The following is a 26,635-nucleotide window of genomic DNA, read 5'->3' on the forward strand; positions in this document are numbered from 1 at the left end:
GCAACTCTCCTTCTTCTCAATCCTATAAAATAAAAGGCTAATATGCAAATTGACCAAACAGAGGAATGACTGGTTGCTATGATGCGCACTGACCACCAGGGGGCAGACGACAGACGCAGGAGCTGCCCCCTGGTGATTAGTGTGCTCCCATAGGGGGAGCGCTGCTCAGCCAGAAGCTGGGCTCACGGTGGTGGGAGCCTCTCCCGCCTCTGTGGTAGGCAGACATCCCCCGAGGGGTCCTGGACTACGAGAGGGGTGCAGGCCAGGCTGAGGGGCCACCCCCCCCACACCAGTGTACGAATGTCGTGCACCGGGCCTCTAGTATATATTATAATTTGGTTAGGGCAATACTAAGTAAACTATTAGGAGCCTAATGGGATGCATTTTCCTTCCTGCAAACAGCAGCCAGTAGATTGTTCAGCTCAGCCAACCCTTCAGAAGACTGCAGTTCTGGCTGATGCACTGAATTGTAACCTCCTGAGTTTCCAAGCCAGATCCCCCAGACACTTCCACATCCCTGACCAACGGAGACTGGTATTGTTTTGAGACACTAAGTTGTGAGGCAATTTGTTACACAGCAATATATAACTAGTAGCATTGCATGTTTTGCTTTCATTACAATAATTGTCACTTTCCTTTCACATGCTTAATTTTCCATGTTTTTACCCCTAATTCCATCTCAGTTGTATAAATCTACTCCCAGTACATTAATTTCTATCAGGTATTCTATTATCTCCACTTTGGGTCACCTCCATTTGCTGTACAGTAGGCATCTTGGGCTCCCCCTTCATCTTCCTCACAGAAGTTCCTTTAGCCTCTCTCCCATGAATTTTGATACCTGGATTCCATGTCTTCCTTTCTTGATTTACTCTTCATTTAGATGGAGAAAAAGTGTGTGCGAGATAATTTTTAAGACTTTGCATACTGAAATGCTTTTATTCTACTGTCACACTAGTTTGCCTGGGTATAAAATTATAGGCTGGACATAATTTCTTTCAGAATCTCGAAGGCATTGTTCCACTGGCTTCTCATCTCCCAGTACTGCTGTGATTTTCATTCTTTTCTGTGACCTGCTTTTATTTTCTTTATGCAAGCTTGTTGGTTCAGAGCTCATGTAGCTTGTGGGTCTAATTTCACCCACTGTCCTGTGGTACTCAATAGGACTCCTGCAATTTGGCAATTTACAACATTTAGTTCTGGGATTAAAAACCACACAACACCTTTGTTGTGTCCTGTTTCTTATTTCTGAAATTCTTATAATTTTGATACTGACCCTCCTGGCTTGTCCTTTACTCTCTCTGTTTTTTCAGTGTTTCCTTATTTTCTAATACTTCTAAAGAATTTTTCATTTCTATTGTATTTTTAATTTCCAAGAGCTCTTTTTACTTTTCAGGATGTCCTTTTTTAAGGTATTGTTTTTAATTCATGGATGCCTTACCTGAGGATCTTAATGATACCTTTACAAAAGTTTCTTCTTCCTTTATAGTCTATTTTCCTTCAAGTTGCCTTTTTTCTGTTTTAGTCTCCACTTTTCATACTAGACACTTTCCTTGGATGTGTGGTAATTCTTGGTTATCTGCTCCTATATATGACTGGGGGAAAAACCTGACTAGAAGCTGTGAATACGTGAATAATTACTGTCTATTGTGTAGGGTAATCTGATTGAGCAGTTTTGTGGGGAACCCGATGTCAGTATCTAGTCTTTTCTCCTGGGCAGGTAAAATTCCCTAGAGAAGATTCTTCCACTCTTTTGACTTGGGAATAAAGGCCCAGCTCAGCAATCTGGGAGCTCAGTGAGTACAAGAGGTCCTGTGTGTTTGTGTGTGCGCATGTGTGCACACCACATGCATTAATTCACTTCACCCTCCTGTCTTCAGTATAGGAATCCTGCCCTCAACTGTGCTTCAAGTGGGTCTGGGTTTTGTGGGCCTGAAGCTTATACAATTTTGCATGGTCTCCTAAAGAAAAAGAATACAAAATTACAAATATAAAAATAGGCATGAAAGTGACTGTTTATTTAGACAGAGAAAAGAGCATAATAAATTACAAGTTATAAAAGCTGACAACAGGAACATCAGAAAATCAAGAATAACCTAATATTTTTATTAATCATCTGCCTGACACACCTCTATATTTATTATCCTGTATTTTTTGGCTGCAAAGTCTATGATTGCCTCTTCATGTGACACAGAGTTGGTAACACCATTTTCTTAGAGAAAAAAGACAATAATTCAGTCAACCTCTAGTATGGTTGACTAAAATTTGTTTTCTACTACTGACAGTTTAGAAAGTTTTTTTTTTCAGCTTATTGGTAATATGTAAGCAATATAAATTTTAGGATTGCTGTAAAATTTAGGAAAATCTCATGTTTCTTTCATAAATAGACTAAGATTTCAGGGCACATTTCAAGTTTTCTTGCATGGTGACTAATCTTAATGCTCTCTGAATTAATGAGTAACCAGTTTGTCACTGTTGTCCTTGTAGGAGAGCGCATCATGAGATGTAGGCTGTCTTCACTATGCCTTCCATGTTAAATCCACCAGAAACTTACATGTTTTATCAATGTGTTCTATGATTTGGTCCTCCTCTTCGTTGGCTTATCAAACAATCATCACTTCTATTTAAAATTGATCTCATTCTCTTAATTTCTAGCTTTTGATACAATTAAAAAATGTTTTGTTGTACTTCACTTGATTTCAGAATATCTACTGATTTAATGGCTCATCTCTGTCATTTCTGTTTTGTGTCCCATTATTTTTGATCCAATTTTCCTTAGTCTTAAAATAAATTTAAAGATGGCCCCAAACGGTATACCCTTTGTGTATTTCCAACTCAGGAATCTGTAATTTCTCACTTGTCTCATTAAACTTTTCTAAAAATGCCTTTACAAATTACAGATAAAACAGCATACTCCCAATTCAACCCCTACCCCTGCCCTATCCTCCAAAAGGCACAGGCTGTTCCAAAGCTGCCTGACCTCAGAAGGAGGAAGTGAAGGCAGAGGTTTTAACTGAGTGCAGTATAAATACATTCTGAAGTTTACAAAAACACAGGATCTTATGAACACACAGCTAGGGTTCCCTCCAGGGCCCTGGAAAAGGCCCATGCAAGCAAGGGGCCATGAAGGTTAAGCTTTACTAGTGTCACACAGTATATCTACCTTCGTGTGCCCTACGATAGAAACTCCCTGTTTCACACTCCAGGGGAGTCCCTTCATTATTCTGCTCAGATGCGGCAAGGACAGTCTCCCAGTGAAATGGGGTTGGGGAGGAGATGGTAGGGTTCTGAATTTAATCATGAACAGCTTCCAACCAATCCTCCTGAATTGAATGCTCCGCTCACCCCACTTCTATAGGCACCTAGTGCCACCAATTCTTGAACCTTTGAGAATTCGGTGGTGTAAGTTGGATGACTCCTAGTTTTCCTAAATGCCAGTTTAGGCTTTGGCTTTCTTGGAACTGCTAAGTCAGTTACCTCATGTAAGTGCGTTCCAGTTCCCAAATATTTTTTATTGATTTTTAGAAAGAAAGGAAGGGAGATGGAGAAAGAAACATCGATGTGAGAACAGAACATCCATTGGCTGCCTCCTGCACGCCCCCACTGGGGATCAAGCCCGCAACCCGGGCATGTGCCCTGATCCGGAAATCAAACCAGCAACCTTTCTGAGGCACAGGATGATATCCAAACAACTAAGCCACACTGGTCAGGGTTATTTATGCCTTTAAAAAAATTGCTTTACTGTGCTTCTTGTGGGATTTGTGAGGGAGATAAATTAGATGTATGTGTTCTATCTGTCATCTTCACTCAGAACCTGGTTTATTAAAATTTTTAAATAACAGTATTGAGATGTAATTCACATGCCGTAATAGTCATCCTTTTAAAATGTACAATTTGGTTCTTTTTAGTATATTCAGAGAGTTGTGCAACAATCACCACTATCTAACTTCAGATATTTTTATCACCTCCAAAAGAATTAAATATCTATTAGCTGACACTCCCACTTCCCTCCTCCCTCACAGACCCCTGGCAACCATTAATCTACCTTCTGTCTCTATGGATTTCCCCTTCTGGACATTTCATATAAATGGAACTATATAATACTAGAGGCCTGATGCACAAAATTTGTGCAAGGGTAGGCCCTCCCAGCCCCGACTGCCTCAGCTCTCGCAGCTGCCCTGGCTTTGTCTGGATGGTCATTCTGCTGTCTAATTAGCATATTAGCTATTTATTATATAGGATGTAGCATTTTGTGTTGGCTTCTTTTACTTAGCAAATGTTTTCAAGAATTACCCATATTGTAGTATGTGCCAGTACTTCACTCCTTTTTTATTACTGAACTAGAGGCCCAATGCACGAAATTCGAGCAAGAGTAGGCCTTCCTTCCCCTGGCTTCCCTCTGGCTGCCAGCAGGCACCAGGCACCCGGGCTTCCCTTGCAGCCCTGGCTTTGTCTGGAAGGACGTCTGGTCTAATTAGCATACTATGCTTTTGTTATAGATAATATTTTTATTCATTCATCAGGTGATGGACATTTAGGTAGTTTCCACTTTTGGACTAGTATGAATAATGCTGCTATGAACATTCATGTACAGGTTTTTGTGTGGATATGTGTCTTTATTTCCCTTGGGTATATATCTAGGAGACATCCCAAATGTCTCACACACCCTTTCCCCAACTGGGCCATTTGCTAAGTTGATGTTTAACCTTTTGAGGATCTGCCAGACTGTTCTTCCAAGTGGATGCATCATTACATATTCCCACCAGCAGCTTATGATGGTTCCAACTGCTCCACCTCCTCACCGACACTTGTCATTGTCTGTCTTTTTTTTACTTTAGTCATTCCATACCATAGACCTGTCTATTCTTTTGCCAAATAACATAGATTCAATTACTTAGGTTAATTAATTAATTAGCTCTTAATACCCAGTCAAACAAATCCCTTCTCATGACATTTCTTGGCTATTTTATTTTACTATTTAAGATGAACTTCAAAATCATCTGCTTAATCCCCTACCTCCTCCCCAGTCAGGATATTTATTACTGAAAATGCACTATATTTACAGATTAACTTTTGAAGAATCTATATATTTACAAATATTAGGTTTGTTCATTCAGGAGCATAATATTTTTTCCCATTCATTCAAGTCTTTTTTTATGTTCTTTAGTCTGGAGAGGTTTTTTCATATAGCTGCTCCACATTTATTTTGTTAAATATTAAGATTCTAAAGTAACACTTATATATGAAATTTTTAGCCCTACGCATGTCTTAGGTGTGTTCCATGAAATTTTATATTTTTGGTTATATTGTAATGAAATTCACTTTTTCATTTTATCTTCCTGGTATATAGGAAAACTATTGGGTGTTAAATAAACCAGTCACCACACTTACATACTGAACCTATATAGCCCAAAAAATTTAGCTAGACAAAAACAAACAAAACCAACTGGATTTTCCAAATAATCATATCTATTTGAAAATAATGATAAAATTTCCCTTTTCTTTCCCAATATTTTACATTTATTTCTTGTCTTGTGTTATGACATTGGCTAGAAATTACAGAAAAAATGCTTCAAGTTTGATCATCTTTTACTATTATAAATGAAAGAGAGAGATGGTTTCAGCCAGAACACCTCCTGAGAATAAGGAAATATCTTTCTGTTCCTAGTTTACTAATAAATACAACGACTGGATTTTTGAATTCAGGCAATGTGTTTTCAGCATACATATAGATGACCAGTTTTTTCTCCTATGACCTAGAATTGTGATGAACTATCAAATATATTTCCTAAGATGGAGCCAGCCTTTCGTTACTGAAGTAAACTCTACTTGCGTGCAGATTAATTAAACGTGTACACATCTTGCTTTCTGATTATGACATGTAAGCACCTCAAAGGCAGGGACCAACTGTTATGCTTCTTTGTAACTCTTGTAATTACTACACTATGCACAGTACTATTTTTAACATTTCACTGAATAAATATTCAGTAAATAAGGATCTCCTTTATGCCTAGCATTAGGCTAGTTTCTAGGGATGTCAGGATGAACTAGAGCAGTGATGGCAAACCTTTTGAGCTCGGCGTGTCAGCATTTTGAAAAACCCTAACTTAACTCTGGTGCCGTGTCACATATAGAAATTTTTTGATATTTGCAACCATAGTAAAACAAAGATTTATATTTTTGATATTTATTTTATATATTTAAATGCCATTTAACAAAGAAAAATCAACCAAAAAAATGAGTTCGAGTGTCACCTCTGACACGTGTGTCATAGGTTCGCCATCACTGAACTAGAGAGACTCATTCTATGACCTCATGGAGCTTATAGCCTAGTTTTATGTACAGAGTAAGCACTGAATGAATGAGTAAAATAAGTATATTGCCCCAGGGGCCCTATAAAATACCATACTCTAATTTAAGGTTCCTGAAAAAAACTCTTCTTAGATAAGGCTATATAAAGAACAAAGAAAGGTAATATCATTGTCTTTGGTCTCCCAATCCTTATCTTACTGAAACAAAAACTAAAACGGATATCACCAGCCACAAGAACCAGCTGGGGTCAAGGGAAAGGACATTCAGTGGAGACCAAGAAAATAGAGCTGGCCTTTGGTATTGGCAGGAAAGCCTGGTGAGGGTACCAGAGTGTGGGTCAAGGGAAAACATTTTAAAGAGCCTAAGAGGAAACATGAAGGGAGAAGAGTCTCAGGGTTTATTCTGAGGCTGCCAAATGGTAGATATGTTCCACTCTGCCAGAGAAATAGCCAGATAACCAGGGCAGGCACCTGACAGAGGCATCAGATTCTCTGCCACTGAAGTGGTGGAAGGTGGTGAGGGAAAGTGAGAAGGAAGAGCAACAGTGGCACTTCAACCAGCTCTTCTGCCCCTTCTCAGTGATTTCCCCGATTCCATGCTTGGGGTTCTAGTCGCCTACTGGCATGCAGGGACTCCTGCAGGGGAAACAGGTGCTTTGGAAAGCATGTGGCAAGAGTGACAGCATCACAGCTTCTCCCAGAGCAGTGTGGCCTGGCCCAGCTGGGACTACGGGCCAAGGCTGGCAGCCCCCCAGGCCATGGGCAGGCTCGCACGGCTTGAGGACTTTGTTTCCTCTCCTCCCGTTTTTCCTCGGGGTCCTCCCCTCAAAACCTGGTGGGTCAGCAGAGGTCTAGAGAGAAGACAAGGCTTGTTCCCCAGAGAATCTCTAGGTTCCGAAAGAAATCAAGAGGGCTCTGAGCTCCCAGCATCTGGAGCAGGACTCCTTCCTTGGTTCTGCTTCCCATTCCATAAATATGAGCACCAGAGGGCAGGAGAAGGGATATTTTGGTCTCGGCAGCAAAATGAAGAAAACATTTCTCTCAAGCCTACCCTTCTCCAACCCCCAATGTGCCCCACCTCAGAAAAGAAAAAAGTTCTGTGTACAGAGGGAAAAGGGGAAAAAGGTTCTATTTTCCTTCACAATGAAGAAAAGTCAACAGGATGTTCTCCAAAGCTACAAATATACTTTTCAAACAGTAAATATCTCTATTAGCAGCATGATGCCAGTTGGCTAATTCTGTCTCAGTAAAACCTTTCCAAAAAAACTCCTGCTCTTGTGTAATTTCTATTTACAAAAACAGCTCTTTTGCATTTTCAATTTGCTAGGTTTCTCAATCCTTTGTTTCTCCACCCCCTCTACTGCAGATGCAGAGAGACAAGAGGCAGGCCCAGATGGCAGTTGGGTGGGAATCCCCTGGTCACCCCAGCAGATCCTTCAAGCCCTGCCTTCTTTGGAGAGTCCTCCACTTCCATTACAAAAAGTGTAAAGAAGCTAAAATTTATGTATTCTTCCCTAGTCTTCATTTGGCCTCCAGGATTGTTTCTACTGAATGTGAATGAGTCTAAGCTTGGCTTGGGGGTGGAAAGAGCCCTGCAATGATTCAGTCTACCCCACCTATATCTTTCTAATATCTTTAGCCGAGCAAAGATGGCAATAGTGGGGGGAGGGATGTGAGAATGAAGGGAGGGCTGTGCGGAGCGTAGGCGGCAGTTGATAGTGGGTGAAATCCTGGCTCCCAGGGGAGTGGTCTGGGCCTGAGTCACTGTCTGGGCAAGAGCAGGAAGGTGGGCGAAAGGCAGCAGCTTCTGCAGCCGGGAGGGACAAGCCCTCCTCCCCCATCCTTCTGTTACCCGATCCTTGGATCACATTGCCTTGTCTGGTCTGAGACCTCTCCAAGGCTACCACCACTTAGATAATCAGAGAGAAAACCAAGGGCCTGGGCCAGGGCAGGGCTTATGGAGTCAGCTGGCTCTGGCAGAGCAGCTGCTGTTGGCTGCCATTCTCTCTGAAGGGCCAGCTGGCCACAATGCCAATGGGCCAAGGAAAGTTCAGCCGGAGCAAGGACATGAGAGACCCCATCAGAACAGGAAATGAACTGAGCAGTAAATGATCTATTTCCAGTGCCTATGTCCACAGCCTGTCCAGCCCCACCTCAGCTCTTTCCCTAAATTAGCCGGATCCAACACCAGAGCACATAGAACACTACCCTGACTTGCCACCAGGCTGAGGAGGTATGCATGTGTTTAAAAATAAAAGGCATGACTCTGTGACTTGGACCAGAGCAATCACTCAGCTCGGTTATGATCTGTCCTTCTCCACTGCTCCCCAGGCTGACCTCTGAAAGGAAAGACAGATGAATCACAGAATATTGAGTGAGATCATCTAATCGAAGCCACCATTTATTGAGTATCTGCTATCGTAGGTTTCTGTGCTCAGTGCTTCAGATCCATCATTTCATTTCATCCATCCTGTGTTTCACACAAGAGACAGTGCACTGGATAAGGGGGTAGACTCTGGAGCCAGATGGCTTGGGTTCAAGTTCTGGCTCTGGCAACTGCCAGTTCAAGAGACCTTGAACATATCAGCTAGCTTCCCTGTGTCCCAGTTTCCTTGTCTATACTAGCAAAGTAGGACAATACTATACCTATCTTATAGGGTCGCTGTGAGGCTAAATGAGTTTTTAATGATTAAAAGTGTTCCTGATATGTAGTAATCAGCCTGTAAGTATTTGTTGCAAATACTTTTCGACGATGATGACCAAACTAGGCCCAGAGGGGTGACTTGCACAAAGTTACACAGTGATAAGTATGGCTGGCGAATCTGAAATGATTTTGTTTGTTTTCAGGGAAAGCAGCAGTCTCATACCAGAATGCACCACTACCAGGTCTAAGTTAAAATATTTGCTTAAAATTGAGTGGTGACTTACTTCTGAAAAGTAAAAAGACTAGTGGAAGAAATCTGGAGGCTGATGGAGCACCTGAAGGTCAAGAGAAGAGAGGAAGGCAGGCAATTCAGAAAGGTAGTCTAACGTTACTGTTTTTTTCTTTTTCCTGGCAGCTCTTTGAGAAACTCCTAATATTTGACAGACAAGTTGTCACATCTTTTCATTTTAACCTGTTAGGACAGAGAGAGGTAGAGAGTGGGTTTCCACATTTCACAGAAGGGAAACATAAGGCACTCTGAGGTGAAAGATGAGTCCTGCTCACTTGACAAGCCGGAGAGAACCCTCTGATGGTACCTTCCACTCTGAGGGTGGGCTCACAGCGGCTCACATGCACGCACTCTGAGAAGCACCAGCCCAGCTGCTTAGCTTCCGAGGCGCTCTCTCTAGTCCAGTGATGGCGAACCTATGACACGCGTGTCAGAGGTGACACTCGAACTCATTTTTTTGGTTGATTTTTCTTTGTTAAATGGCATTTAAATATATAAAATAAATAAAAAAAATATGTCTTTGTTTTACTATGGTTGCAAATATCAAAAAATTTCTATATGTGACACGGCACCAGAGTTAAGTTAGGGTTTTTCAAAATGCTGACACGCCGAGCTCAAAAGGTTCGCCATCACTGCTCTAGTCTCATTTTCACTTCTGACTCTCATCCACCCGGAATCTTAAAAAGAGCTTTCACTCTTCCTTTTCCTCTCTCTGCTGAAGGTTTGCCCCCTGGAAAGCAGTGAAAGGAGGAGATCTGAGACAGACACTTATTTCCAAGCCACCTCCCTAGGTCACCCGCACCTATTGCCCACAGGAGGCAATAATTCTCTTGCTATAAACAGTGAGGTCAGCCCTAGCCACGAGGGGTGGCCAGGGCAGGCATGACAAAAATGATATAGTATTGTAAACAATTAGAAAAATTACAGAGTATATATAATAATACTGATGTACCCACCACGTAGCATTGTCAAATTCTCACACGAAGCCATACTTGTTCTTTAAATGGTACATCAGCATAGATCCCGAGGAAGCTCTGAGGACTACAGCCTGATTCCAGTTCCTTCTCTCCCTCTCCCTCCTTGTTACCCTAAATGTAATCACTACCCTGAATTTAGTGTTTAGTATTCCCACACATTTTTACTATATAACTTTATATCTATAAGCACAACGAAGTACTGTTTTAAAGGTCTGAACTTTATATATGTAGTACAATACTGAATGTACATTTTGAAACTAGCTTTTTATGTTCAGCATTAGGTTTTCAGATCTGTCTATGCTGATACACATAGCTCTACTTCATTCCTTTTAAATACTACATATTTCATTATGTAGAGATTTCACATTTACCCATTCTTTAGAGCAGGGGTGGGGAATGTCCAGCCCGTGGGCCATAGAAAGCCCTCGAGATCATTTGGCCTGTTGCATTAGGGGTGAGTTAACTAAATATTTGACCAAATATAACAGGCTACTTAAAAAATTTTAAATTAAATTTATTGAGGTGACATTGGTCACCATAACAGGCTAATTTTTAAGTTGATAATTTTGTATGGCCCGAAAATGATGTTATAAATATCCAAATGGCCCTTGGCAGCACAAATGTTCCCCACCCCTGCTTTAGAGGCTGGGCATTTATAAAGGATGAAGTAACTAACATCCTGTGTCCTTGCATGTCACCTGTTGCACGGGTGCAGGAGTTTCTCTGGGTGTGGGGGCAGGTCCGCCTCCAACTGTGGGAGGTACTGCATACATCTCCAAAATGGTGGCATCGTTTTATACACCTCACAGGCCCCAGAAGTGGATGCTGGTTCCCACTACCTTTCATCCTCGGATACTTGGCACTGCCAGTCCTTAAAATTCTTGCCAGTTTGATGGCTATGAAATGGCATCTCATAATTGGTTTAATCTGCTTTTCTCTAATTGCTAACACACCGAATATCTCAGTATAAGCTTTTATCTACTTGGGTTTTCAAAATGATTGACAGTTTGCAAATCTAAAAGAATAGGGCTAGTGCTTGCTACAGCTGCCCCTTCTGTATTTATTATAACCCACAAAAAACACACAAAAAACAACCAACCTATCTCTAACCTGGTTAAAGTAATGGGTATTAGCTTATAGTCTGAATATTTGTAATAAATTTCTAGATAAGTGTTTTTCAAACTAAGGTCTATGTAGAATATCTACCCATCATTGACATGTAAACTGCTACTTATTAGTCCATTGTAAACATATATTAAAATTAGTCATGAAATCAATTAAAGTGGGTCATTCTATAAAAAATGAAATAGAACATAAAAAATATCAGAGCACATTACACATATATTGTGTGGAACTTATTTCAAGTGTGTGTGTGTGTGTGTGTGTGTGTGTGGTGATATCAAAGGTACTTCTGACTGAGAGTTGGAGTGAAAGTATTTTGGAAGCCACTGTGCAGCTCAGCCTCCCCAGCTCCATTCTCTCTCTTCTCTGAGCTATCCTGTGGACCACTGCCAAACTACCTGGACTAAATCATTGCTTTTGCCATTCCACTTTCCTGCTTAAAAAAACCTTAAGTTTTCAAAAGCCTAGGGTCAATTTCAATTCCTCAGTATGGCTCTACAATGTGACCCCAACTAGAGTGCCAGCTGTCAGTAAACCAAGCCTCTTATCCAAGTCACTATTTACTAAACCCAAACTGGGCTCCCGAGTGTCCATCCGTCCCAAATGTCTCACACACCCTTTCCCCACCGTTCTCATTCCCCACTGAAACAGTACATATTAGGGAGGTCAAGGTTCGGTACAATCCCATCCTCTACTTGGAGTCTTTCTTGACGATGCCACCTGACATTTAGTCATTCCTGTGCGTCCCTGGCACCTTCCACATTCTGGCCAAAGACAGGAAGGATCAATTTTTATAGCTTTTTGAATGTCCCCCAACATTTAGCATGGGTCTTTATACATTAAAAATGTTCAATATTCACTAAACCAACAAATATTTATTGAGCACTATCTATGTGCAATACACAACACTAGGCCCCATTTAACGGATTAGCCACCAAAATACTGGGTTTGTGAAAACAGTTCTAACAGCTCAATTGCCAACTCTAAAGCTACCTCAATAGATTTACTTAAGAGTATAATACATAAGAAAACTTTTGACTAAGAAGCTGTGGGACTCGAGATACTTATTTCTTTCTAGCTACTTCAAAATCTGGAAAAAGTCCCTTCCCCTTCCCTTACACACAGCTAAAATAAGAGTGAGGTGTTTTACATCTGTGCCCAAAGCAATGTCTCAAATACAGGGTCCCCGTCTTCTGGGCATTGCCATGCTCTCTAGAGGAAAGGGCGTGGGAGAGCTTGGCCTGTCCAAAGTCACAGGATGAGTGAGTGGGATGGCTGCCCCAGGTGTGAAGGACCAGAGTAGGAAGCAGCTGAGATGGTCCAGAACACCTGGTGGTGTGCAGTCCACAGGACTTCTTCTATCACCTTATGTGTGAAAACTGGCAACTCCTGTAATTCACTCCCAACCTGGCAGTGTCCATACATGCTAGGAAAGTCCAATACCTTCCTCTGGGATCAATTCAGTTTGAGAATGGCCTTCCACTTTGCCAATGTTTCTGTTCAAGCAGAGAGAATACGCAGAAGATGCAGGTTTTAGTTCCAGTTCTGCCAGGTACTGTGTAACTGAAGTCTAATAAGTTGTCAAAGGGAGATAACAAGACCTGAACCGCATACTTCAAAGGGTAAATGTGAGGATGAAATCAAATAATAGATGGGAAAGCAATTTGAAAGGTTAAAAGCACTATACAAATGTAATAGCAATGGTAATGCTAAAGGGTAAAGAGACTCCACTGAGAAAATCTGCCGTCCTTTCTTTACATTCCAGTCATTTCATGTCACAATTACCTACTATGTACAAGACAGTATGTGAACACAAACTTGAAATTGTAGATCCTGCTCTCACGAAGTTTATGGGGGAGAGAGGTGCACACCTGTGAGACCTGGAAGAATGTGGAAGTACAGGAGAAAGTAGTGGGGGAGGGGTGGGTAGACAGGAGGGGGTTGTACAGTCAGTCCTCAAAGTCTTGGAAGCCACTTTTTCCATCGGTCAATTTAATGATGGCATTCTTAGAGGCTCTTCATTTTAGGATGTGGCTTGTAGGTTTTCCATGTTTTTATCTTACAATTTTTCCTGAACTAAGGCAGATCAGTAAATGGGGAAAAAAAATTCTCATTCATACATTCAATACACATTTACTAACTGTTGGGAACAGTGCTAGGGAGATCGTAGTAGACCAAGGGACGAAGTCCCTGTTTTCAACAGCTCATAGACTAGTGGGTTTCCTGATAAGTAAACCAACAATTCAGTACAGATGCTAATGAGGATCAGAGGAGGGGCACACAACCCAGCTTGGCAGGGTGTGGAGGGCCATTCAGGGAAGACCCTCAACAGAGGGGGTGAAGCCTGCCCTGTCTGTTGAAAGATGAGTAGACATGGCCTGGTGGACAGTGGATTGTGGAGGTGGGGAGTAAAGACATTTCAGGCAGAGGGAACAGCACATACAGAGGAACAAGAGCAAGAGAGACCCAGAAAAGTCTGGACACAGGACTAAAGAGACAGCCACATCCAGAAGGGCCTTGTAAGCCATGGCCCAAAGTTGGGCCTTTAGCCGGAAGATGATGGGGAAAGTATAAGGGATGAGAACAAGAGAGGAGAGAGGAGGAGATGGGAGAGGGGGAGAGGGGGAGAGGGGAGAGAGGAGAGGGGGAGAGGGAGGGGGAGAGCAAGAGGGGAGAGGGGGAAGGGGGGAGGGGGGGAGGGGAGGAGGGGTGAGGGGAGAAGGGGAAGGGGGAAGAGGGGAGAGAGAATGGATCACATGAAATACCAATATTTGGCAGAGAGAGGTAGAAGAGCCCAGATGAGTTAGAAAAGAAAACATGTCTACATAATTTTCACAAGACTTGGGTGACAAAGTGTCAGCTGGGATTATGAACTGCATGTTATAGTTGGAGAAAACAAGACACAGGAAGGTTAAATGCCTGACCAGGCCACATTGTGAATGAGGGAACCAGAACCTGAACTCAGCACTCGAGCTCCTAGCTAAACTTAGCTGCACTAGCTCTAATTTCCTTCATTCAGAGTCAAACTCCTGGGCCTCTAGGTATAGGAAAATTTCCTCCAGTAGTCATTTCCTTGTCATTTAAGCCTAAAATCATCAAGGTCTGTGGTTCCAGGGAAGGCTACAATCCCTGTAGACAGCTAAACCAGATTAAGGTCACCCTTCTTAATTCTACTTACTTCATCTTCCATACCATAATAAAGTCATACACACACACACAGGAAGACAGAGGGGGACATGGAGGAGGGGAGAGAGAAGCATTGGCTTGTATCAGTAATCTGAGATGTGAACATCAAGTGCCTTCCTCCTAGCAGGGCACACCACTGGGACACCTCGATGAATGGGTGAAATGACTGGATGGGTAGATGGTGCATGAGGGGGCAGGTACCCACTAAACAAACAGGGGGTGGGTAGGCTGCAGGCACAGAGGAAGCAGAGAACAAAGACCTCTCCCTCTTCATGCAAAGTCCACAGTATGCAAAGGGCATAAATATTGGACATTTCTCACTGTGACATTTTGAAAGCCCAGAACAATGGTTACCCTCTTGGGGCCATGGGCTATGTGTCCCTAGGCCTTATTCAATGATAGCTGGCATATCCCATGTGCTTGGTGAACTTGACCTTGAGCATCAAACTCCCATGATGGCTCTACGTCACTCTGGTCTCTTCCCCCACTGAGAATTCCAGTCTCGGATGAATGGGTGGATTGATTCTGGGAGCAGAAAAACCACTCCTGGAGTGAATCAGAAGGGTCCAGCCCCAGTTCCCTTGCCAGCCATTGAGTCAGGAACTGAGTGCAATTGTGTGCCCAGGCGCCGGTGCAGTTCCCTTCTCGGGGAGAGGGGGTCAGGGACCACGCAAGAGATGACGTAGAAGAACTCTAAGGAGGAAGAGAAAGGAATCTCAGCTTTGAAGGACAAAGCTGCCCTTTTGGTCGTGACCCTCAGTCCAAGGAGGTGCCAAGATGTGCATGTACTGGTAAATTAATTCAACTGGATAAAAATCTCAGCTTTGGCTAGACAGCTAGTTGTCAATTTCAGTTCTCTTCAACCTGACAGACTTTAGGAAATAGGCTACTCATTTCTGCAGAAAAAAAACTTCTGTGAGAGAGGTGGAAATAGTGTGCCTCGATCACCCAGAGAATCCTTTCCCTTTAGTGGTCTCTGTTCTACTTTTCTGATTTATGAAGAAAAGACTGATGCGTTTTTTAAAAACTGTAAGCTCCAATTTAAGCAATATGATGCATCTGTTCTTTTTGCTTTTTACCTTAAAAAATTAGGTGGGAGAACGAAAATTTCAAGATGCAGCAGTAAGGGGACATCTATATCACAAGGTCAGGGGACCCAGACTGGCACTTTAAGGAAGCAATTCCTCTAGGAAAGGGAACTGAAGGATTGCCACTTTCCCATCACTAACTAGGTTATAACAAGACCAGAAAGTTAGCTTTTTAAGGCTCCAGCCGCCTCTTGGCCTCCTGGAGCAAAGATGGAGGGAAAGGAGCAGCTCCTGCTGGGGCTTATTAGGGCATTGCTCGGGGCTTCCCTCCTTTTGCTGGCGACTACCGTCTGACATTTGTCCATCAATCTCCCTCTTAAGAAGCGGGGGGGTGGGGGGGGGGGGACAGATGATACTTAAATTTTACATTAGAGAGCAGTCCTTGACACTGACTGACACCAGCTGCTTGTGACCAGAGCCTACAGCCTCCACTGATGGCCAAATGTGAGCCTGGAGGAGCCTTCCCGAACCATCTTCGTTCACCACAACTAGTTATTATGCACATACTGGGCATATATAAACAGGCTACACTCTGAGGACAGGGTGGCAAACGTTCCCTACACGAATGAAACCTGGATTCCAAAAGGGTTGATTCCTCTTGTACCCTCTCTGGGGTCCATGCACTCGGACGAGCACACTTAGGATCCCCTGAGGTTTGGGGTTGTGGATACACAGGTCTTTGGCCTGCAGGTAAGGTCCTTGGGGCAAACTGAGTCTTACAAAATAAACCAACCATTAAGCGCTGTGAAGTGTCTACGATGGCCAGGCATCACATCGTCCTGCAGCCACGCACGTTCCAGCTCCGGAGTTGTGACTCTACTACTCCGAGGCTTCCTGGCTTCTTGTCTCACGGCCTGATAGCTCCCGTGATGCCTAAGCTTACCTATGTCTATTTTAGACCGAAAGCAGTGAGTGGGTAATGGCCCTGGAAATGATTAAAACCAATCCAACCCTACTGTGGGAGTGTGGGTGTGGGTGTTTAATTCTGGTCCTTTCAAAAGAGAAGCAAGTTTTGTCTTAGAAAGACTGTGAAATGGTGCAAAGGCTGAAAGCAAGTGGGTCGTGATCCATGAGTGGAGCCCAGATTGCCAGAGTGAGGGCCACACCTCGGACGCGAGCGGCGGAGAGGCGGCCACAGGGAGACAGAAGACACTCCAGAGAGAAGGGAACAAGGAAGCCCCCCACTTCTAGCCGCCGGGGGAAGACGGGACCGGCTCCGGGGAACACGAAGGGTCGGGAAACGAGTCAGACGCGGGCCCCGGGCCCCATCTCCCGGTAAGTCCTGCAGAGGGATGGAGACCCCGGCGGCGCACCGGGCAAGGCCACTCCGACGACCCTGGAACCGGGGCCAGTCGGGCCCTGCTCCGGGCGCAGGGTCCCGGGGGCAGCGCGGCGAGGGGCGCAGGGGACGCAGGGCAAGGCGCGTCGCGGCCTGGGCTCCAGCGGCCCTGCCGCGGGGCCTCACTCACCAGCTCATGGTCCCGAACCTGGCCCCGCCGCCCGGGTCCGCCGCCCGGGTCCGCCGCCGCCACTCGGTCCTCGGGGATCACTTCCGGACTCAGCCAGTCTCCAGGAAGTGACGCGAGCCCCGCCCCCTCTACCCGGAAGAGGCGGCTGAGGGGGCGCGGCCTCCGCGTTAACCCCGCCGCCGCCGCGGGCTCCCGCGAGAGGTGCCCTGACCCGCGACCCTCGCGTGATGGGGGCGTGAGGGTCCCGGGACGAGAGGATCCCGGGGCGTGAGGATCCCGGGGCGTTTCTGCCTTAAGCTCTGACTTGTAACTTCTCTGCCTAGGACCACACGGGTCGCCTAACCGGGTTATTGCTTAGTCTTTCTGTCTGTAAAGAGGCTTCTAACCCGGAGACAGTAGAGGACTTGTTAGCGGGTGTTAATGTAAAAAAAAACCATTGAAACCTGTAAAGAATTTTTGTGAGTTTATTTGAGCCAAACTGTCGACATATGCCGGGAAGCAGAACCTCAACGGACTGAGATAGTGCTCCGGAGAATGGTGGGGTTACATCTGCATTTGTACATTGCAATCAAAGGAGGAACATAGGTGGGTTACATGAAATTCATTGGTGATAGATTAAGGAGGAGGGATAAGCAAAGCAGGGAAACCCCTGGGATTGGATAAAAAGTAAAATGATGGACACATACTTAGGTGGGTGCAGGAACAATTAACATGATGATAAAGGAATTTGTGGTATCTGTCCTGGCACCCAGCACAGTTGGTTGTGCCCCAGGGACTCCAGATAAAGGGAAGTCACAAGTTACCCAGACATTTCAAGGGTATGTTATCATAGATGCAAAAAGACAGATAGGCTCAGTTAAGGTAAAGGTTGACCTTGTCAGTGAAGATACTGGCTTAGGACGTAACTGCCCACCATAACTGCTTTTAGTTAAAGTTTAATTTCAGACCATCCTTTGTGGTTACTTTAGGTCTCTGAGTTTGCAAGACCGCCATGCAGGCCTCCCCTGAGCTTGTCAGGTCAGCACGTGGCCCCTTTCGTCCACATGGGGAAGGAGCCAATGGGGAGGGAGACATATTCACTGTATGTTCTTTTGTCTCTCTTAAATTTTGTGCCTTCTACGTGCCATTACCTGTTACAAACAAGCAAGTGGCCCCTTTCCCGCCTTCAAGATGTCCCGGGGCTGGCTCTGAGTGTAAGGAGAATGGGTCCTTCGCAGGTGGGAGTGTCTGTGGACTTACCCAACACAGGGGGCACAGAGAGGAAGGGCGGCTCCCTGTCGTCCAGCACTTCCCTCTGGGCACCCGCCTGCAGGACCCAAACGAAGCCACTGGTCCCGTTCTTTCTACTCATTCATTTAACAGTTAGCCATTGAGCTACAATGTGCCGGGCACTGGACCGACCTCAAGGATCCATTCATGGAAAAGAAGTATGGGTCCTGCCCTTGTGCCCTCTCAGACCTACTTACCTGGAGGGAGCGATAGACAGGCAACTAAATAAGAATAGGGGATGGGAAAGAACCGAGGCAGAGGCCGGGCAGCCCTTAAGGCCCCCCTCCCTAAACTGCCCGTGGGGCTTTAGTACAAGTTCCCAGGAGGAGCCACTGTGCAAGCCAATATGCAAGTGGGTCATAGGCGCCAGGAGAACCTGAGTGAGGGCAAGAAGCCCCTGCCTTAGAGCGGGAGGAGCAGGCAGGAGGCCTGTGCTGGTAACTGCTGGGCCTCCAGGGGCCTTCTCTCTGGGAAGTCTCCCCTTCAAATGGACTCGTGTGTTAGCTGCTTGGAGAGTGGCTAAGGCAGTGAGTTAGAGCAGAGGACATGTATCATTTGTTCTGACAGCCCAGGGCAGGGTAGAAGGCTTGGCCAGGAGGAGGAGGGGAGCTTGGAGGACTGTCAGAGGAGATGGTCTCTCATTTATGATTTCTGTTTCCATTCTTGAGGGTCTAGAGTTTGACCCAGTAAAGGCTTTCCGTTAGAGGTTGGGCCTCCAAGTATACCACACAGACCAGCTTCATTGCTGTTATTCCTCAGGAAACAGGCCACAGTGAGCATGAGAGCAGGGAGAAGTCACTGAAGGGCAGCCAGGGCAGAGTGTAGGCAAAGGGAGGGGAGTCCTTGCTGCTTTGCACAGGGTGTGATGGATGGGGCTTGAGGGTCCTTGGGGATGAGGAGGCCCCAGAACCCCAGAGAGCTTCTCATTTTCTTTTTCAATCCTCGCCTGAGGATATTTTTTCCATTGATTTTTAGAAAGCCTGAAAGAGGGAAGGGGACAGGGAGAGAGAGAAACATCCATGTGAGAGAGACACATCAACTGGTTGCTTCCCACATGTGTCCCCACTGGGGCTGGGGATTGAACCTGCAGCTGCTGGGGATTGAACCTGCAGCTGAGGTGCATGCCCTTGACCAGGAACCCACAACCTTTCAGTTCTCAGCCTGATGCTCCCTAACCACTGAGTCAAACATACCAGGGCAGTTTGTGTGTGCATGCGTGTGTGTGTGTGTGTGTGTGTGTGTGTGTGTGTGTTTGTGTGTGTTTGTTTTAGTTATGAACGAAAGCTCCAAGGTTTGGAAGCAACTGGGGCAGACCCTCCAAACACGGGGAAATGCTTTCAGCAGTTCCTCTCCCTGCATTATAAACGACCAGGGCACAGGCAGCCCGCAATCACTTGCGAATGCAGGTGTGGTGTTTTTATGAGCCTCCTGGCACTTTAGCACCTGCGGAGGGCTCTCCCAACTGCTTCTTCCTTTCTCCACACTCTGTCTCCCTTACTTATTGCCCAGTAATGCTAAAGCATCTCCAAAAGTATTAGCTTAGGCAGCCCCCATATCCCAGGAAAAGTCTATTTCAGGGCTGGAGAGGGGGGTGGCGCTAGCAGACATCTCACAGGGCAAAAATGATGAGTTCTAGACTAAGAATCCAGAGGGCTCCTGGGCTCTAGTTCCACCTTTGGTATTATGACTGACCTAGACAAGTCACATACATTCCTCTCTGGGTCTTCCTCGTCCTCTCATCTAGAAGAAGCGTGGGTGGATCACACCACCGAAGCTGGGAAATCTTGATGTTCCAAATCAACTGTCTTGTTGACTTCAAAGTCCATAAATAAGAGAATGGAGGGAGCATGTGAGGTGGAGCCTGAACGGAGAGTTAAGCCAAGGCCAGATCTGAGGAGTCAGTGATTGCTGGGGATGTAGCGAAACATATACCTTCTGGGAGGGAAGGATTCAGCCTGAGGCCCCGCTGGGGCTGTGCCTCGTACCTCTAACCCTGAATCTTTAATGTAGCCAGCAGAACCTCTAAGGTCCTAGAAGAATGCTGGCCTCTAGGAGTCTGTCTGGGAAGTGCCTGCTTTGAGCTGAGCTCCATCTCCTTATTGAGGCCCATTGGTCCAGCTTGAGGTATGCTGGGCTGGGTGGATGGTCAGGTATCCTGCTGTCCTGTGGACCCACAGTTTCTGTCTGTGAGCACGACATGCCACATAGCATTGATGCTGGAGAGGTAGCCACAAGGATCACAGCGCCTCCCACTTTCCTGGAACGCTCAGCTGCAGGTCTCCAGACCCAGACTTGGGAGCTGTCTTTCTTTTTGTGGAACCAGAGGACAGCACCATCCAGGTCGATCCTGCCCCTTCAGGGGAGGGGAAAGGGAGCGAATGTGGTTTCTAAGTGGAAGCTAAGAGTGGAGGAGCTTTCAGAAAAAGTGGATGCTCCTGTTTTCAGGCCCGGTGAACACAGCTTTCTCCCCAGAAGTCTGAGCCTGCAGTTAAAGAGTGTTCAGGTGGCAGAGATCTACTTCAGGGGACACAGCTGATCCAGGGGGAAAGCAGCTGAAGAACCAACTCTGCCACCAGACCCCTGACCTCTTCTTGGAGATTTTCACTCAGAGATTTGTAAGCAGGTGCTCCCCACTGTTCTCATCTCTGGGCTGGTCATGTGTGCCCCCCCTGCAGCCCTCCCCACACAGAGGCTGACCCTTTGATTCTTTCACCATGCCAACCCCCAATCAGCTAAGAGCAAGGATTCCAGGAGTGGATCCGGGCCTTTAGGGGCTTCATTAGAGCATGAGGGCTGAGACCAAAGGGACTGAATGTGAAGGGGCCAAATCAATAGGCTGAGCTCCCTTGCAGCCCTAAAGGCCTCTGCCTCAGGGAGGCTCTTGCAGCATAAATGAAGACCTAGACCCTCAGGTTTCTATGTGGTTTCACTCCCCACTTCTCTCTGCTCTGCACCTGCTCAGCAGGTTGTCTCAGAACAACAGGCTCCTGGGCAGCCATGGGCCAAGGACGTGAGAGAGGAGCAAGGGTGGGAGAAGATGAATGATATCAGAGTTAGACTTTCCAGTGGTGGGAAGCCCACAGTGATGGCTCAAAGGCCAGGGTAGAGTGGCAAGTCAGAAGCTGAGGTGGGACTCTGGCTCTGCCTTTAAGTAGCTTGTGGGATTCTCTTCCCTCCCTGGGGCCTCATCCTCCTTGACTGTAATAGAGTCTGGGTTAGATCCATGTGCCAATTCGGATCGCTTGTTACTGGCTGTCTGGAGTGCCGTGTTGAGGACTCTGAGGAATCTGCCATTGTTGGGGAAGGACTGTGATTGATTAGCAATGTCTGCCTTGGCTAAGTAAAGGGGCTGCGATGCCATACATTCCACTTCAGTATTTTGCTATTTTTATCACGAGTTAATAATTGAGCACTTACAATGTTCCAGGCACTATTCTAAGCAGTTCACATTTAATATTTGCAACAACTCTATGAGGTGGGTACTATTATTTTTATCAGTGTGGAGGAGCTGAAACATGGCCAGTAAATGGTGGAATGGAGACTCCAACCTCCTCTTGTTGATGATTCCTGAGGTTCCTGACAGTCTGTGGTTCTCTCAGGGCCAACCGGGGTCAGAAACCAGCAGACAGATGGAGCCAGAGGAAGCCCAGCACTGGGTGGCTGGGTTGGGGGTGGAGGGAAGGCCAGCACATGACCAGGCACCTAACAAGGATTCCTATGCTGAGTCCTGGGAACTTTTGTATGCTTCCTCCAGTTTGGAGATCTCAGAACCAGCAGGTGGCAGCACCTGGCAGGGTGAGAGAAAAGGGCAGATCCTGACTTGGCATGAAGTCCTTCAGGGATGGGGCAGCCTAGGTGTGGAGGAAAGCAAGAACAAATGAGGGTGTGGAAGAAGGCCACCCAAGGGTCCAAGGAGGAGGGCCTGCGCCTTAGATCCACGAGGAGCTGCCATGGCCATGCTTCAGCTCCACTGTCAGCGTGAGCCTCTCAGCTTGCATTTCATGGTGCCTGCTGTGGGCTTTTTTTTCCTCCACTCTGGGAGAATGACTAACTTTAAGGACTAAAAAAAAAGTGTTTTGATTATACTGCCTTTTTACCAACTGGGAGCATTAGTCACCGTGGATTGCTGCAGATAACGGGGAAGGCAAGCAGCATCCCCCTCCTCCCCCTCCTTCTCCCTGATTAGCTCACAGAAGCCAGGGAAGAGACGCCTGTGAGAGCGAGTGCTCCCAGCAGGGGAAACAATTCCCTCTGGACAACATGTGTCCCAGGCATCCATCCAGCGCTGCTCGGTCAAGGCTGGGCAGCCCCCTGACAGCTTGGCCCCAGTAGGAGGCACCCACTGGAAAGAGAATTGGCAGGGAGCACTGAGCCCACCGCTCCTGGGCTCAGAGTTGGCTCTAGGTAGCCTGTGTCTCCAGGTGGGTCCAGGGCACACCTGGGAAAGGAGAAGTCAGAGGAAGTCCCTGAGGTGGGGCATTGCTGGCTGAAAACTATGAGGGAGAGTACATGGAGGCCATGATGGCTGTGAGGTGGGGCTGGTGCCAGGCTATGGCAGGGGTGGTGGTGGGGGGGGGGATGAGGGGATGGCTAAGAACTGCTGCCTTGGGCTGGGGCCTCGGGGCTCAGACTGGGGTTGAGAAGTGTCTGCAGGTGGGGATGGTGCCCATTTTCCCACATCCCAACTTCAACATTTTCCCTTCCTCTCCCCAAGGGGGAAGTCGCTAATGCTTTGGGCCACCTTCTTACCCAAAGTGGCCTTCTTTGCTCCTGCCGTGCATGGTGCTGGTGGGGCAGGAGAGCTGGGGCGCTGGCCCGGTCTGGCCTGTTGGCCAGGGTGCCAGAGGTAGGAGCGCTGTGCTTTGTTGGGGAAGACGCTGAAGCAGGGAGGGATGGAGCTGGGCTGCCTCGGGGACAGGCCAACCCTGAGAATCCTGTTTTTTTGGCCCAGCCCTTCAGCCCATTCCCCCCACAATGTTACTCCACCCTGGCAAGAAGACACTCACCTGAGTGGCCCTTTAACTGGAAGGCCACCTGTGGATATCTGTCTGAAGAATCCCAAGGATGAGAGCAAATAACCTTTGGATTGTAAAAGTAACGATGCTATTTCGACATCTTCCAAGATTCAAGCACTTCATCTTGATTTTGTTGTTGTTGATTATTTTTAAAAAATAAAATATCCACAGGCGTTTGGTGTTCTCTGACCTCAAAGGGCTGATATGGCAAATGGGGTTGAAAGAGGAAGGCGTGGCTCTCCCAGAGGGAGAGGCCTGGGAGAAGTCACCCTATTCCCCAGGGCCGGAGCTGCCATAGAGGAGACCCGGGTGTTGAGGTGGCTGTGTGGATTGTCCCATCAGTCCCTGCTATCTCTTCAAGCCTTCACTCTCCTGCACATCCTGCAGCCGGCCTCGGGGGCTCCCCCCCACCCTGTTCTTTGCAACTCCCCATAATAATAACTATCATGGCAGAGTCTTATTGGCACTGGGCTTGGCATTTTACATGTATTAGATAATGTATTTTTCACAGTAACTTGATGAGGCAGCTCCTCTGATGATCTCTTTTATAGATGAGGAAACCAAGGCTGAACCAGTTGCCCAAGGTCATAGAGTTGGCCAAATGAGAATGACAGGCATTTAAACTCAGGCTGTCTAAACTGCCTTGGAGTAGAACAGGAAGTACCAAAAGGGAGCATTCATATTAGAGGGAGCTGGCACTTATGGAATACTCATGCTCATGTAGCATCCTGGGAACCCTTGCCGCCTCCCAGAAGGAGGGCAATGAGGCTTGGTGGCCTTGACCCCAGGAAAGCTGTGATGAAAGTTGAGCTCAAGTCCTTCAGCTACGAAGTCTGTGTTCCAGCTGTGACCCTACCCAGAGGTCAGCTTGCAGCCAGGAGGGGTGCCCACTGCTATCAGAGTACTGTATGGGGAGGGCACTTTGAACTAATTGTGGGTGATAGAGTAGCCTCTGGACTTCTGTCCCCTGGCTGAGATAGCCATCTACCCTCAGCCAAAGCCACAGGGTATCCCAGGTGAACACAGGCTCCAGGAGAGCATGGCTTTCCTAGGGAATTCTTGCAGGTCCCACGTCTGGTGAGAAGCAAACCTAGGGAGTGGGGAGGACTGTCCTAGTCTGACCTCCTCCAGGCCTGGCTACCCAGTGTCCGCCCCCTGCTGCTGTGGCCGAGACAGCCCCCAGACACCGGCAGCCAGGTGGCAATTATCCCTGGGCACTGATTACACCACAGGGCCCGCCAGAGACCCAAATAGCCCAGCAGCTCAGCTTGGGAGTGGGGGAGGGGAAGGGTCCTGCTGGGGAGGAAGAGGCAGGGTGAGGGGCCGGGTGGGTTGGATGTGTTTGGAAGAACGGTGGAGTGGAGGAGGAGTTTAAGTCAAGGCTTTTGCCTTTTGGGCAGTCGAGGACCCTCAGAGAAAGGGGTGAGGTCCCCATGGCAGCTGGCCCCATGGCAGAGAAATTGGATGGGGCAGATGCCACTACTCCAGCCTTCCAAGGGTCACACTGAGAAGATGGTGCCCAGCAGGAGGGGGCGTGTTAAGAGAGCCTCACTGCTGTATTGCAGGAACCGGTGATACCATTCAGGCCAGACCAGCTGCCCCTCTCCAGCCCTGGCCCAGGAAATAATCCCCAAAGAAGGCACGCAGCATGGGGGGAGCACAACCCCCCTGCCCTGAAGGGCCAGGCCAAGGTCTGGGCACCGTCTTCCAGCCTCAGCATCCCTCACCTTGCATGGGGACTGCAACATCCCAGGCCCCCTGGACCCTCCCTCAGGTCCTTCTCAAGCAGCCCAATGGAAGGTGGCTTTGGCTTCAGCAATGAGTGTGTAGCTGGGGCTGGAGCCTTTGGGATGAGGGCCTTGCTAAAGTACTGTCAGGGCCAGGAGGCCTGGCTTCTTGCCTCCAGGTCTAACTGCTCTCCTCTCTGAGGAAGTTCTTGGACTCTGGACCTCTCTGAGGTTTCAGAGGGGGCTTGAGACCTGTGGGCCAACACCTTCATAGTGAGGGCCAAGGGAAGAGGGGGAAACCCAGTTTCTCAAAGTCATGAGGTTCCCTGGGCTGGACCCTGAAGGCACTCAGGTGCAGCGAGTGGCAGGTGCCTTCGGGGGCCTCTCTGATCCACCCACACCTGCATCTGCTCGCTTCCTAGTGGACCAGCACGAATACCCAGAATGGCTGACTGGGAAGAGGTTTTGGATGAAAACAAAATGGACAAAGAGAAATATACTCCCAGCATGCACCCCGTTTTCCTCCTTGTATAAGTACAGACTCCTGTGTTGATGCCCCCACCCCGCTTGGAGAGTCTGCACACTGCAGCATCCCCTCCTGTCAGCCAGGGAAGGGGCTGAGCTCTGGTCCCTCCTCCCGCCCAGAAGCTACAGCTGAGGGACAACCAGGGCAGAATTGTTCCCAGTACTTGCCAACGTGGGGACAAGGCTGGGCAGAAATCTGGTTTCCCAGAAGTCTCTGATTGGGGGGCTCTCCTGGACCCGTCATGCCCAGCATCTGTGCTCCTTCCCTCCACCCTGCGGGAACCGGCACCCATGCGGCAGCACCTGCTTGAAAGCCGCCTGGGAGTTCTCCGGACCCAGGCCAGGGAAGGAGGCTGTCCGTGGCTCCAAACCACCTCTCCCAGCAACTCTGCTAATCCAAATAAGATAGGGGAAAGGCAGTGGGAGGAAATGATAGTTTCATGGTTATTTTCAGAAAGGAAACAAAAAAAAATTGCAAACAGGAGCACACCCTGCATTTTGGTACAAAATCTGAATCTCAGCGAAAAGGACCTACAGTTCTTGCTGCTTCTTGTCCTCTCACCAGATGCTGGGGAGGGGTGCCCTGGCTGGTGGGGGCCTGGCTGCTTTTCCTCTCTGGGGAAGGGAGGTGAGGGGCTTAGGGAGGAGCCCCAAAGACCCTTCCTACCAAGGCAGGAGCAGCTGAGGCAGCGTTGTCTTGTGGGCAGACAGGGACCCACCCTTTGGGGGTGGAGTTGGAGGGGTGGGGTGGAGGAGCAAGTGGAGAAGTGGGAAATTCGGGAGCTGATGCTTGTAGAGCGCAGTGGCGTGTGTAGGATTGGTGGGCTGGGAGGGTGTGTTCCAGGAGCATGCTGCAGAAAGAACTGCAGAGGGGGAGGGAGAGCAGGGGAGATTGCTCGTGGGAGAACCGAGTAGGGCTGCTGTGTGCGTGTGTGTGCAGGGCGTGCACAAAGATAGAAGCCAGGCAACCTGGGCTGCATGCGGAAGGCACTGACAGCGGAGGGCCTGCCAGTTCT

General features: G+C 47.4%; 1 protein-coding gene and 1 non-coding gene across 2 annotated transcripts in view; both read right to left on the reverse strand.

Annotated features, from left to right (window-relative positions):
- Positions 1–17,164, reverse strand: part of BIN3 (bridging integrator 3) — a 39,704-nt gene extending 22,540 nt beyond the window's left edge. The window contains exon 1 of the mRNA XM_070416586.1: positions 17,084–17,164. Within this exon, the coding sequence (XP_070272687.1) occupies positions 17,084–17,091 (8 nt within the window). The 5' untranslated portion in view covers positions 17,092–17,164. The remainder of the gene's footprint in view (positions 1–17,083) is intronic.
- Positions 17,165–19,626: 2,462 nt separating this feature from the next.
- On the reverse strand, positions 19,627–19,760 carry LOC139011870 (small nucleolar RNA SNORA71). The gene has a single exon (XR_011471686.1). It is a non-coding gene; the product is annotated as a small nucleolar RNA SNORA71 (small nucleolar RNA).
- Between the last annotated feature and the right edge of the window lie 6,875 nt (positions 19,761–26,635).

The sequence above is a fragment of the Myotis yumanensis genome, unplaced genomic scaffold (genome assembly GCF_028538775.1).
Source record: "Myotis yumanensis isolate MYYU_CA2020_CCGP unplaced genomic scaffold, mMyoYum1.0.hap1 SCAF_5, whole genome shotgun sequence".
Taxonomy (NCBI): domain Eukaryota; kingdom Metazoa; phylum Chordata; class Mammalia; order Chiroptera; family Vespertilionidae; genus Myotis; species Myotis yumanensis.